The sequence below is a fragment of the Lissotriton vulgaris genome, chromosome 5 (assembly GCF_964263255.1).
Source record: "Lissotriton vulgaris chromosome 5, aLisVul1.2, whole genome shotgun sequence".
NCBI classification, from domain to species: domain Eukaryota; kingdom Metazoa; phylum Chordata; class Amphibia; order Caudata; family Salamandridae; genus Lissotriton; species Lissotriton vulgaris.
In genome coordinates, this window is record NC_141693.1 from 2010153018 (window position 1) to 2010167230 (window position 14213).

General features: G+C 57.1%; 1 protein-coding gene across 2 annotated transcripts in view; it reads right to left on the bottom strand.

Moving 5' to 3' along the window:
- Positions 1–14213, bottom strand: part of ASS1 (argininosuccinate synthase 1) — a 286380-nt gene that overhangs the window by 92840 nt on the left and 179327 nt on the right. For both annotated transcript variants that reach the window (XM_086924816.1, XM_086924817.1), the window contains exon 11: positions 12369–12453. In XM_086924816.1, coding sequence (XP_086780942.1) covers positions 12369–12453 — 85 coding nt within the window. The remainder of the gene's footprint in view (positions 1–12368; positions 12454–14213) is intronic.

The window sequence follows — 14213 nt, forward strand, 5'->3', positions numbered from 1 at the left end:
CAAATTCCTAAAGTATTTACATCTAATATTCAAAGACATTGACGTGTGTAACCAAATGGTGTTTCATGAAAGGCCACGCCCCTTGAATGTGGGCCACGCCCCTTAATTGTGGGCCACGCCCCTTGAATGTGGGCCATGCCCCTTAATTGTGGGCCACGCCCCTTAATTGTGGGCCACGACCCTTAATTGTGGGCCACTTTTTTCGTCAGTGCCCGGGCCAAATTGTGATCCCAATCCGACCCTGCTGGTTATGTTGGGGTACCCAGCACTAGGTTAATCAGCAACTCAAAAAGATGATGGATGGAAGGCTGAAGATTGTCAAACATTCACCCCAGTCACAGATTTGGGTTAAATCCATCGGTTTCAAAGGTCCAAACAGCACCATGAGGCCACCCTAGGGGATCTCAGCCCACAGAGCGGAGCCCAGACAGGGTAAGGGGTCAGAGTGCAAACAGACTGCAAGATATACAGATGGGAGATTCATCCCAGCACATGACATAACATAACATAACATGTGTATTTGTAAAGCGCACGTTCACCCAGAGGTCTCTTGGCGCTGAATAACAGATGTTTATTGTTACCCAACTCAATGGTACTCATTTTATCGACCTCAGTTGGATGAAAGGCTGAGTGGACCTGCCGGGATTTGAACCTGTGACCATGAGGTCGAACACAGGCCCCTGCAATGGACGCATTAGTCCACTGAGCCACCAGACCCGGCTAGACAGGGAGCTCAGAACACAGGTGCACCCTTGAGGTGAAGGCAACACCACCACCAGCCACTAGGAAGAGATATGAAGAGGAGTGGATGAGAGAAAAGACACAAAAAGGAAACCAGGAGCATCCTATAGAAGTGCAGAGTGAGAAGGTTCTGGAAGCATCCAGCAATACATAGGGAGAACTACAATACCAATCTGAAGAACTATGAGAAAAACAATAAAACACACGACGAGGCAAAGAAAAGCAAAGGGGAGCACAACTAAACGATAAACACTCAATTTGACACAAAGGGAAAACCAAGAAATACAGAGCACCAGCCAGAATGGCAACCAATAAAAACAGAGGAAGATACTGGAGGAAAAAAACACAAAAGAATTACAGGCACATGCATCAAGGTAGGATGTTACAGTAGACATACTGGAAGGGGCAAAGATAATCAACGGAGACACAAGAGGTAAGAGGAGAACCATGAAAAACCCAGCAAGCAGCTGAAAGAGTATCATGGAACACACAGGAAGAGGAAGAGAGACAAGCACTAAACACACAGGAAGTGGCAGGAAGCAACCCAAACATGACAAAGACAAGAAGAAAACCAAGGAATACATAGGAAGGGATGCAACGAGAACCATCAAAAGCACATGAAGGGGTAAGAGGAGAAGGGGCAGAAGGAAAACCAGGGAACACACATGTGGGGGCAGGAGAAGCACCATCGAGTACACAAGAAGAGCCCAGGAAACACAGAGCCAGTGGGGTTAGGAGTTATTGAAACACACAGGAAAGAGTGGGAAGAGTACTACGAGACACACAGGAAGTGGCTGAAAGAGTGCCACAGAACACACAGGAAGGGGCAAAGAGAGCACTGGGGAACACACAGGAAGGGGCGGAGAGAGCACTCTGGAACACACAGGGAGGGGCAAAGAGAGCACTGGGGAACACACGGGAAGGGGCAAAGAGAGCACTCTGGAACACACAGGAAGGGGCGAAGAGAGAACTCTGGAACACACAGGGAGGGGCAAAGAGAACTCTGGAACACACAGGGAGGGGCAAAGAGAGCACTGGGGAACACACAGGAAGGGGCGGAGAGAGCACTCTGGAACACACAGGGAGGGGCAAAGAGAGCACTGGGGAACACACGGGAAGGGGCAAAGAGAGCACTCTGGAACACACAGGAAGGGGCGAAGAGAGAACTCTGGAACACACAGGGAGGGGCAAAGAGAACTCTGGAACACACAGGGAGGGGCAAAGAGAGCACTGGGGAGCACACAGGAAGGGCCCAAGAGAGCACTCTGGAACACACAGGAAGGGGTGAAGAGAGCCCTCTGGAACACACAGGAAGGGGTGAAGAGAGCACGCTGGAACACACAGGAAGGGGAAAAGAGAGCACACTGGAACACACAGGAAGGGGCAAAGAGAGCACGCTGGAACACACAGGAAGGGGTGAAGAGAGCCCTCTGGAACACACAGGAAGGGGCAAAGAGAGCACTGTGGAACACACAGGAAGGGGCAAAGAGAGCCCTCTGGAACACACAGGAAGGGGCAAATAGAGCACTGTGGACCACACAGGAAGGGACGAAGAGAGCCCTCTGGAACACAGAAGGGACGAAGAGAGCCCTCTGGAACACACAGGAAGGGGCAAAGAGAGCACTGTGGACCACACAGGAAGGGACGAAGAGAGCTCTCTGGAACACACAGGAAGGGCCCAAGAGAGCACTTCGGAACACACAGAAAGGGGCAAAAAGAGCACTCTGGAGCACACAGGAAGGGGCGAAGAGAGCACTGTGGACCACACAGGAAGGGACGAAGAGAGCTCTCTGGAACACACAGGAAGGGCCCAAGAGAGCACTCTGGAACACACAGGAAGGGGCAAAGAGAGCACTCTGGAACACACAGGAAGGGGCAAAGAGCACTGTGGACCACACAGGAAGGGACGAAGAGAGCACTGTGGACCACACAGGAAGGGGCAAAGAGAGCACTGGGGAACACACAGGAAGGGGCAAAGAGAGCACTGGGGAACACACAGGAAGGGGCAAAGAGAGCACTCTGGAACACACAGGAAGGGGCAAAGAGCACTCTGGAACACACAGGAAGGGGCAAAGAGAGCACTCTGGAACACACAGGAAGGGGCAAAGAGAGCACTCTGGAACACACAGGAAGGAGCAAAGAGAGCACTCTGGAACACACAGGGAGGGGCGAAGAGAGCACTCTGGAACACACAGGGAGGGGCAAAGAGAGCACTCTGGAACACACAGGAAGGGCCCAAGAGAGCACTCTGGAACACACAGGAAGGGCCCAAGAGAGCACTCTGGAACACACAGGAAGGGCCCAAGAGAGCACTCTGGAACACACAGGAAGGGCCCAAGAGAGCACTCTGAAACACTGTTGGACAGGCCTCGTGGCAGGCCCGGCCCCTCCCCGCATGGCGGGTCTCGGATCACTGCTACCCCTGTTCCCCGGACAAGAACCACACCTGCAGCCGCCGGGTCAACCCCCAGCTCTTCCCCGACGGGACCCCGGCTCATACCCACCACATTCTCGGCTGGCCAGGGTTCCTTCCCGAACCACCGTCCCCGGCCCAGCCGCCATCTTGGACCCGCCACGACCAGGCCGCGTGGCCGCGGGTCGACCTCAGCCTCAGGCCCAGCCAAGCCCCGACATCGAGGCACCGCCGTCCACCCAGGGGGTAAAGAGACCACTTGGCGAATCAATGGAAGAAGGAGTGTCGATGGCTCCCCTCCGCCAGGTTTCGATCACCCCCAGCCTCCCTGGACGCTGGCTCCACCCCCCTGCTGGGTGTCTGGACTCCCTCATCCCGGACCCCCCGACCTCCAAGTGCGAGGGTCCGGACATCAAAGGGCGCCAGACCTATAACTGGGGTAGCTCCAGAGCAGGAATCCAGTTGTATCCTGGAGTCGAGAGACACCGAGACAAACTCATCCTTGGAGGCCTGCTGGCGCGGCTGCGGCTCCTCTTCATGAACTATCTTTGAAGGTCTGCTGGCGCTGCCGCGGCTCATCCTCGTGAACCATCTTTGAAGGCCTGCTGGCGCTGCTGCGGCTCATCCTCGTGAACCGTCTTCGTAGGCCTGCTGGCGCTGGCGCGGCTCATCCTCGTGAACCATCTTCATAGGCCTGCTGGCGCTGCCGCGGCCCCTACTTGCGAACCCTCCAGCTCGAGGATTGAGAGCTATACACCAGCTACCCCTGTACCGGACCGGTACTGAGACTGTCCCGCTACCCCCTTTCCCAAGAGACTAGAATTGAAGGGATCATCGTATCCTGGTCCTGCTGTATCGTCACGTTTAACCTGCCTAAGAATACCGATAAAAGTGTACAGAACCTATCTTTGTGTGGCGTCCATCTGTGGGGGGGGTAGTTGCTCGTCCGTATGATTGAAGGAGAGGGCCCTCGCCAGGAGGCCTCTTCCCCCTTGCTCGGCCGACCCTCCGGGTTCCCGTCTAACATTGGTGGCCAGCGGCGCGATCCGAGCCGACGCATAATCGTACGGAGAGTAACTCGCCCCACGACGCACAGCAACAATGGCGACGAAAGAGATTGGAACAACCGCAAAATTCCAGTTGGAACGGCTGGAAGAATACAGCCACAAGGAATTGAAACAATTCTGCATAGACTTGGGCATCGCTACCACGGGACTGAGCACCAAAGATGACCTCAAGCACGCCTTGGAGTCTTGGGTGGAGACGGGAGCACCACCACCCCAAAACGAAAGCATTGAGACCACAGAAACAATTGCAACCCCCAAAGAAGAAAGAAGAGCGGGCCTCTCGTCCGAGGAGGCCCGAGAACTGGAGAGGAGCCGGCTCCACGAGTTGGAACTGGCTCGACTCCGCTTAGATGGAGAACTAAAACTAGCAAAAAAAAAAAAAAAAAAAAATAGCCCTCGAACACCTACGGCTACGGGAAGAACGGGAAGAGAAAAAAAGCCAGAGGGAGCTGGAAGAGAAGAAACTAGCGTACGAACACGAGCGCAGTTTAAAAGAGCTAGAAATTCGACGACAAAACAAGGACCTCGGCGTCCCCGAGAGTCAGAACTCCACTCCCCCTACAGACACCAAGGTCCACATTCCCAAAGACGTCGTCCGAGAATACTATCGGAACGACGATATCCAGCAATGGTTCAAGGCCTACGAGGTAGCCATGATCTCCCACCGAATTCCACGAAAAGACTGGGGAGCCGGGTTGTGGGGGAGATTTGTCAACGAAGGAAGAGATGCCCTGCTACAACTCCCTGACGCAGAGATGACCTCCTACGAACACATGAAAGCCGCCCTTCTCACTCGCTATGGGCTCACCCCCGAGATGTACCGGCAGCGATTTCGAGACTGTAAAAGAATCCCCGGTACCACCTGGGTGGAATATGTGAACTTTTTTAGCCGAGCCTTAGAGGGATGGATCAAAGGCAGCCAGGTCACCACCTACGAACAATTATTCGATCTCATCGTGTGGGAGCACGTCTCCAATAATTGTTTCGCGGAACTAAGGCAGCATCTCCTCGATAGCAAGCTGACCGAACCCCGGAAACTCGCCATCGAAGCGGATCGATGGGACAGCACCCGGGTCCCCCGGAGTTGGCTGGGTGAACAAAACAGAGCCTCCCAGGGGCCCCACCGTCCACGAGGGGGACGAGGAGGCCAGGGTCGGGGCAGGGACACAGTCACGGTGCCTCCCACTAGCAACCCCCGTCTCCGGCCGGAAGAGGAAGCCCTCCGACGCGACCGGGATTCTGCTCCAACCTGGTCTGCCACAAATGCCAGCGGCCCGGTAATTACGCCAATGACCCAAACTGTCCGAGAAACCAGTCAGTCCAGGCCCCGGGTCCAGTGAACCGCCAGATCACCGCCGTCGCCCTCGGAGAGGAGCAAGGCGAAGAAGAAGCCGAAGAGTGCGAACACTACCAGCCCGAGTGGGAACCCGCAGCCATGTCCCTGGTATGTCTAGGGGAAAGGGACATGGTCACGCGGGCCCCCATCCCAGCCAACACGCAGAAGTACAGCCAGTGGGTCACCATTAATGGACACTGGGCTGAAGCCCTCCGCGACACAGGGGCCAGTGTGACCGCAGTCCGCTGCCATCTGGTGACCCCCGATCAAATCCTGCCCAACGTACTTTGTCCAGTACGGTCTGCGGACAACTCCGAAAGCATGTGCCAGGTGCCAGATGGCCCGCGTCCCCTTCGGGTGGGGGGGGGGGAAGTGTCGGGCATGCTGAAAGTGACCGTCCGAGACGATGCCCCCGTGGACTGCCTCCTGGGGAACGATCTCGAGAGCTCCCCCTGGGCAGCCGTTGAGCGAAGAGAGCACCTCGGGATGCTTGGTCTCCCTGAATGGGTCTGCGCCACGACCCGAACCATGGCCGCCCGCGCCAGCCCCACCACGGAAGAACCTGAGTGGCCCGAACCTCCACCGCCGGTCGTCACAGAAGAGACCACCCCTGAGCCTGGTCCACCGGGGCCCAACAACGAAGACCCTGACCCACTCCAAGACCTCCCGGAGCTGGCCCTGTGGCGGCAAGAAGGTGGCCCCACTCAGCAACAGTTCCGCCAGGAACAAAGAGCGTGTCCCTCCCTCGAGGGGCTCCAACAGCAAGCCATAGCCCAGAGCGCAGGGGATGCCTCGGGGGCCCACTGGATCTATTGGGACAACGGTCTCCTCTACAGTGAGCAAAAGATTGCCGAACTGGGGGCCAGCCGGGTGCTGGTGGTCCCCCTCCGATTCAGAGACTTCCTCTTGAACCTGGCACACGATGTGCCTCTCGCCGGGCACCTGGGGCAGGACAAGATTTACAGCCGCCTGGTGACCCATTTCTACTGGCCTAAAATGCGGAACGATGTAATGAACCACTGCCGGGCCTGCCCCACCTGCCAGGCCAGCGGGAAGAGCGGCCGGAAACTAAAAGTCCCCCTGCAACCCTTTCCCATTGTCACCACTCCCTTTGAGCGGGTGGGGATCGACATTGTGGGGCCCCTGGAGCCCCGGACAGCGCAAGGTCACCGGTTCATACTCTTCCTGGTAGACCATGCCACCCGCTATCCCGAGGCCATCCCTCTTCGGGCCGTGACAGCGCCCGTGGTGGGCCGAGCCCTGATGGGGATCTTCTCGCGGGTGGGCTTCCCCCGAGAGGTCGTCAGTGATCGGGGCACAAACTTTATCTCCAGATACATGAAGTCCCTATGGCAACAGTGTGGGGTCACCTACAAATTTACGACCCCCTACCACCCGCAAGGAAATGGACTAGTGGAACGATTCAATCGCACCCTCAAGGGTATGATCATGGGCCTGGAAGAGCCCCTACGCCGCCAATGGGACGTGCTGCTACCATGCCTCCTGTTTGCCTACCGGGAGGTCCCACAGAAGTCCCTGGGATTCAGCCCCTTCGAGCTCCTGTATGGGCACCCCGTCCGGGGTCCCCTCAGCCTGGTCAAGGAAGGGTGGGAGGTGACCCCCCAAAAGACTCCTCCTGATGTGTACAAGTACCTCTTGACCCTCCGGAACCAGACTCGGCGGTTCAGGGAACTCGCCAAGGCCAACCTCGAAGCCAGCCAAGAAGACATGAAACGTTGGTACGATCAAAATGCCTCATCCATTGAGTTCGAGCCGGGACAACAGGTCTGGGTCATGTCCCCGGTCGAACCTTGCGCCCTCCAGGACAAATGGACAGGACCCTTCAAGGTGGTGGAGCGAAAGGGCCCCGTCACCTACCTGGTGGACCTGGAGTCCCCCCGGAACACTCTCCGGGTCCTCCATGCCAACCGACTTAAGCCTCACTTTGTGCGCTCGGAACTTAGCCTCCTGATGGCTGCCGACAGTGGGGCAGAAGAGGACTCCGAGCCCCTCCCCGACCTCCTGAGGACCCTCGAAAAAGACGGCTCCGTGGAAGGAGTCCACCTCTCCGCTGCCCTGTCCCCAGCACAACGCCAAGACTGCCAAGACTTGCTACAGCAATTTGCCGACCTGTTCTCCCTCATCCCTGGGGTCACCCCCTGGTGCCTCCATGATGTCGACACCGGGAATAGCCCCCCTATCCGGCACAGGGCCTACAGAGTACCTGATCCAGTACGCGCCTGCATCCAGTCAGAAGTATCCAAGATGCTGGCCCTAGGAATAATCAAGCCCTCCGGCAGTCCCTGGGCCAGCCCAGTCGTGCTGGTCCCCAAGGCCGCCGCCCCTGGCGTTGCCCCAGAGCTCAGATTTTGTGTAGACTACCGGGGCTTGAACGCCGTCACCCGAACAGACGCTCACCCCATCCCCCGAGCGGATGTACTGATCAACTGCATGGGGGCCGCCCGCTACCTGAGCATCTTTGACTTGACCGCGGGCTATTGGCAGATCGGCCTCACCCCAGGTGCCCAGGAGCGATCCGCCTTCTCCACCCCGGATGACCACTACCACTTCAAAGTGATGCCCTTCGGAATGAAAAACGCCCCGCCACCTTCCAGAGGCTCGTAAACAAAGTATTGGCGGGGCTGGAGGAGTTCAGTGCCGCCTATCTGGACGATATTGCCGTGTACAGCCGCCACTGGGCAGAACACCTCCAACACCTCCGGGAGGTCCTGACTGCCCTCCGGCGGGCAGGATTAACAATCAAGGCAAGCAAGTGCCCAATCGGCCAAGGGTCCGTGACCTACCTGGGGCACCAGGTGGGAAGTGGCCAGGTGGCCCCTCTCCAACTCAAGATCGCTGCCATTCAGGCTTGGGAGCCCCCGGTCACCCAAACAGAGGCCCGAGAACAGCGCTGGAGCACCATAGAGCGCGAGGCCTTCGCCGTGGTGTGGGCCCTCAAGAAGCTCCGGCCCTATCTCTTCGGTACCCACTTCCGGGTACAAACAGGCCACCGTCCTCTGCAATGGCTGATGCAGATGCGGGGAGAGAACCCGAAGCGGTTGCGTTGGTCCATCTCCCTGCAAGGGATGGACTTCATGGTGGAGCATCGCCCAGGCCAAGATCACGCCAACGCAGACGGCCTGTCCCGCTTCTTCCGCCTCGGCGAGGAGATTACCCAAGAGGATGGGTGACTCTCCCTGCCTTCAGCTGGGGGGGATGCATGTTGGACAGGCCTCGTGGCAGGCCCGACCCCTCCCCGCATGGCGGGTCTCGGATCACTGCTACCCCTGTTCCCCGGACAAGAACCACGCCTGCAGCCGCCGGGTCAACCCCCAGCTCTTCCCCGACGGGACCCCGGCTCATACCCACCACATTCTCGGCTGGCCAGGGTTCCTTCCCGAACCACCGTCCCCAGCCCAGCCGCCATCTTGGACCCGCCACGACCAGGACGCGTGGCGACCTCAGCCTCAGGCCCAGCCAAGCCCCGACATCGAGGCACCACCGTCCACCCAGGGGGTAAAGAGACCACTTGGCGAATCAATGGAAGAAGGAGTGTCGATGGCTCCCCTCCGCCAGGTTTCGATCACCCCCAGCCTCCTTGGGCGCTGGCTCCACCTCCCTGCTGGGTGTCTGGACTCCCTCATCCCGGACCCCCCAACCTCCAAGTGCGAGGGTCCGGACATCAAAGGGTGCCAGACCTATAACTGGGGTAGCTCCAGAGCAGGAATCCAGTTGTATCCTGGAGTCGAGAGACACCGAGACGAACTCATCCTTGGAGGCCTGCTGGCGCTGCCGCGGCTCCTCTTCGTGAACTATCTTGAAGGCCTGCTGGCGCTGCCGTGGCTCATCCTCGTGAACCATCTTTGAAGGCCTGCTGGCGCTGCCGCGGCTCATCCTCGTGAACCATCTTTGAAGGCCTGCTGGCGCTGCCGCGGCTCATCCTCGTGAACTATCTTTGAAAGCCTGCTGGCGCTGCCGCGGCTCATCCTCGTGAACCATCTGTGAAGGCCTGCTGGCGCTGCCGCGGCTCATCCTCGTGAACCATCTTTGAAGGCCTGCTGGCGCTGCCGCGGCTCATCCTCGTGAACCATCTTCGTAGGCCTGCTGGCGCTGCCGCGGCTCATCCTCCTGAACCATCTTCATAGGCCTGCTGGCGCTGCCGCGGCCCCTACTTGCGAACCCTCCAGCTCGAGGATTGAGAGCTATACACCATCTACCCCTGTACCGGACCGGTACTGAGACTGTCCCGCTACCCCCTTTCCCAAGAGACTAGAATTGAAGGGATCATCGTATCCTGGTCCTGCTGTATCGTCACGTTTAACCTGCCTAAGAATACCGATAAAAGTGTACAGAACCTATCTTTATGTGGCGTCCATCTGTGGGGGGGGGGGTAGTTGCTCGTCCGTACGATTGAAGGAGAGGGCCCTCGCCAGGAGGCCTCTCCCCCTTGCTCGGCCGACCCTCCGGGTTCCCGTCTAACAAACACACAGGAAGGGGCAAAGAGAGCACTCTGGAACACACAGGAAGGGGCGGAGAGAGCACTCTGGAACACACAGGAAGGGGTGGAGAGAGCCCTCTGGGACACACAGGAAGGGGCGAAGAGAGCACTGTGGACCACACAGGAAGGGGCAAAGAGAGCACTCTGGAACACACAGGAAGGGGCGAAGAGAGCACTTCGGAACACACAGAAAGGGGCAAAAAGAGCACTCTGGAACACACAGAAAGGGGCAAAAAGAGCACTCTGGAACACACAGAAAGGGGCGAAGAGAGCACTCTGGAACACACAGAAAGGGGCGAAGAGAGCACTGTGAACCACACAGGAAGGGACGAAGAGAGCACTCTGGAACACACAGGAAGGGACGAAGAGAGCACTCTGGAACACACAGAAAGGGGCAAAAAGAGCCCTCTGGAACACACAGGAAGGGGCGAAGAGAGCACTGTGGACCACACAGGAAGGGACGAAGAGAGCACTCTGGAACACACAGGAAGGGCCCAAGAGAGCACTCTGGAACACACAGGAAGGGCCCAAGAGAGCACTCTGGAACACACAGGAAGGGGCAAAGAGAGCACTCTGGAACACACAGGAAGGGGCAAAGAGAGCACTCTGGAACACACAGGAAGGGGCAAAGAGAGCACTCTGGACCACACAGGAAGGGACGAAGAGAGCCCCCTGGAACACCCAGGAAGGGCCCAAGAGAGCACTCCAGAACTCACAGGAAGGGGAAAAGAGAGCACTGTGGAACACGCAGGAAGGGACGAAGAGAGCACTCTGGAGCACACAGGAAGGGGCAAAGAGAGCACTCGAACACACAGGAAGGGGCAAAGAGAGCACTCTGGAACACACAGGAAGGGGCAAAGAGAGCACTCTGGAACACACAGGAAGGGGCAAAGAGAGCACTGTGGACCACACAGGAAGGGACGAAGAGACCCCCCTGGAACACCCAGGAAGGGCCCAAGAGAGCACTCCAGAACACACAGGAAGGGGCAAAGAGAGCACTGTGGAACACACAGGAAGGGACGAAGAGAGCACTCTGGAACACACAGGAAGGGGCAAAGAGAGCACTCGAACACACAGGAAGGGGCAAAGAGAGCACTCGAACACACAGGAAGGGGCAAAGAGAGCACTGGGGAACACACAGGGAGGGGAAAGTGAGCACTGTGGAACACACAGGAGGGGGCAAAGAGAGCACTCTGGAACACCCAGGAAGGGCCCAAGAGAGCACTCCAGAACACACAGGAAGGGGAAAAGAGAGCACTGTGGAACACACAGGAAGGGACGAAGAGAGCACTCTGGAGCACACAGGAAGGGGCAAAGAGAGCACTCGAACACACAGGAAGGGGCAAAGAGAGCACTCTGGAACACACAGGAAGGGGCAAAGAGAGCACTGGGGAGCACACAGGAAGGGACAAAGAGAGCACCGTGGAACACACATGTAGGGGCATAGAGTGCACCGTGGAACACACAGGGAGGGGCAAAGTGTGCACTGTGGAACACACAGGAAGGGGCAAAGTGAGCACTGTGGAACACACAGGAAGGGGCCAAGTGAGCACTGTGGAACACACAGGAAGGGGCAAAGAGAGCACTCGGGAACACACAGGAAGGGGCAAAGAGAGCACTTTGGCACACACAGGAAGGGGCAAAGAGCACTAGGGAACACACAGGAAGGGGCAAAGAGAGCACTCGGGAACACACAGGAAGGGGTAAGGAGAGCACTGGGGAACACATAGGGGGAGGGGAAACAGTTGCATCGAATACACACGAAGGGGTAGAAAGAGTACCATTGAGAGCACAGGAAGGGGCAGAAAGATGGAACTTACAGGAAGTGATGGGAAGAGTGTGGGAGGGGTACCATGGAACACACAGGAGGGGGGCGGGCAGAATACCATGGAGTCAGAGGAGAAGTAACACAGAACACACAGGAGGGGGTTGGAGGAGTGGCGGGAGGAGTACCATGGAATACACAGGAGGAATACTTTGAACACACAGGAGGGGGTGGGAGGAGTGGCATGAGGAGTACAGTGGTACACACAGGAAGGGGCGGGAGGAGCACTATCGAATCACAGGAGAAGTAGCACAGAACACACAGGAAGGGGTGGGAAGATTCCAGGAGACACAGAGGCAGCAGCAAAGGAGAATACAGAGAAACAGAAAACAAGAGAAACAGAAAGAGAGCATGAAGTGAAGTAGGGTCAGGAAGACTGGGAGGGGTCAGGCTAAAAAGAAGCAGGACACAGACCAGGAGAAGTGGGAGGGGCCAGAAAGCATGAGGTAAGAGTCTGGTGGGCGGGGGGGGGGGGGGGGATAACTTACGCAATCTGATTAAGGTACACAAAGAGTTCCAGAGATGAGTTGTGCGAGGTTCCGTCGCCAGCATTCGTCACCCGCACTGGGACCCCTGAGAAGAGAAGGGTGACATATCACAACCAAATACACATATCACCAATCAATCAATCAACCAATCAGTAGATTTGTAGAGCGCTTCTTGTCACCCGTGAGGGTATCCAGGCACCAGGAACAGCGGTGGCCACGCTAGCCCAGTGCCCAGGTAATAATCTGGAATATAAAACATAAAGCCACCCTTCGACTTTCAAGGAGAGTGGGGGAAGAGACGGGAGAGAGAAGGGGGGAGCGCGGGAGTAAGGGGGTGGGAAGTTAGAGCGGGGGGGGGGGGAGTGAGGGAGTCAAAGGGTAAAAAAGAAGGTATCAAGAAGGAGGCAGAACGAGAACAGGGGTGAGGACGGGGAAGGACAGAAGGGGAAAGAAGAGGAAGAGTAGGTGAGAATAGAGTAGGGGGGGGGGAGATGTGAGGAAGGGTGGGGAAGAGACAAGAGAAAGAGACCGGGTGAAGAGATGGGTTAAAGACAGGGGAGAGAAACAAAAGATGGAGAAGCAGAGGGAGGAGAGAAGAGAGAAAGAGACCGGGTGAAGAGATGGGTTAAAGACAGGGGAGAGAAACAAAAGATGGAGAAGCAGAGGGAGGAGAGAAGAGAGAAAGGGCGAGGGCACAGGAGGACAGAGCACAGGAGGGGCAGGAAAGAGAGAGAAAGGAAGAGAGAGCAGAAGCCACTAGTGGAGAAGAAGGGGGTGAAGGGCTAGAGGATACGCGAACGGTGAAGAAGAAAAGGAGGAGACCGAGCTTGAAGTAAGACAAGAAGAGAATAGTAATACTAGTCAAGAAAATACCGAGGGCAAGAAGAGGAGTAAAAGCCCGGGGTGAGGAAGGTGGGACAGTGAAGAGAGAGGGGAGTAGAAGGGTAGGAAGAGAAGAGAGCGAGGGAGAATACAAGGCAGAGGCGGGAAACTACAAAAGCAGATGGGACAGAGAGGAGAGAGCAGGGCAGTGAGAAAGGGACAGAGTCAGAGTGGTAAGAGAGAGGGACAATGAGAGTGTGTGAGGGACAGAGGGAGATACGTATGAGAGCGGGACGGTGCCAGAGGGTGAGGGACAGAGACAGGGGTAAGAGAGTGCGACAGTGAGAGAGGGTGAAGCACAGAGGTGACCCAGGGTGAGGGACAGAGCCACAGAGGTGAGAGCTGGGGAGTGAGAGGATGAGGGACAGAGGGAGATAGGTAAGAGCAGACAGTGCGACAGGGTGAGGGACAGGGACGGACACAGAAAAGTAAGAGAGTGGGACAGTGAGAGAGGGTGAGGGACAGACGCACAGAGGTGAGAGCGGGAGAGTGAGAGAAGGTAAGGGACAGAGGAAGAAAGAACAGAGTGGGACAGTGGGAAAGGGTGAGGGCAGAGCGGACAGAGCGGAACAGTGAGAGAGGGTCAGGGTAGAGAGGACAGAGTGAGACAGTGAGAAAGGGTCAGGGACAGAGGCACAGAGGAGCGAGCAAGGAAGTGAGAGGGAGACAGAAAGGTAACAGCGTGGGACAGTGGGAGAGGGTGAGGGACAGAGTGGGGGAGTGAGAGAGGGTGAGTCACAGAGGTGAGAGAGCTGGGGAGTGAGGGACAGAGGCAGACAGGAGAGAGTGGGGCAGAGAGAGGGTGAGGGACAGAGACAGAGAGGTAAGAGAGTGGGGGAGTGAGAGAGGGAAATGGCCAGAGGGAGAAAGGGAGTGAAAGGGGAAGAAAGTGAGCGATTACGAGGGATAGAGGCAGAGAGGGAAAACAGTGAGAGTGGTAGAAGCAGAGGGAAGAGAGACTGG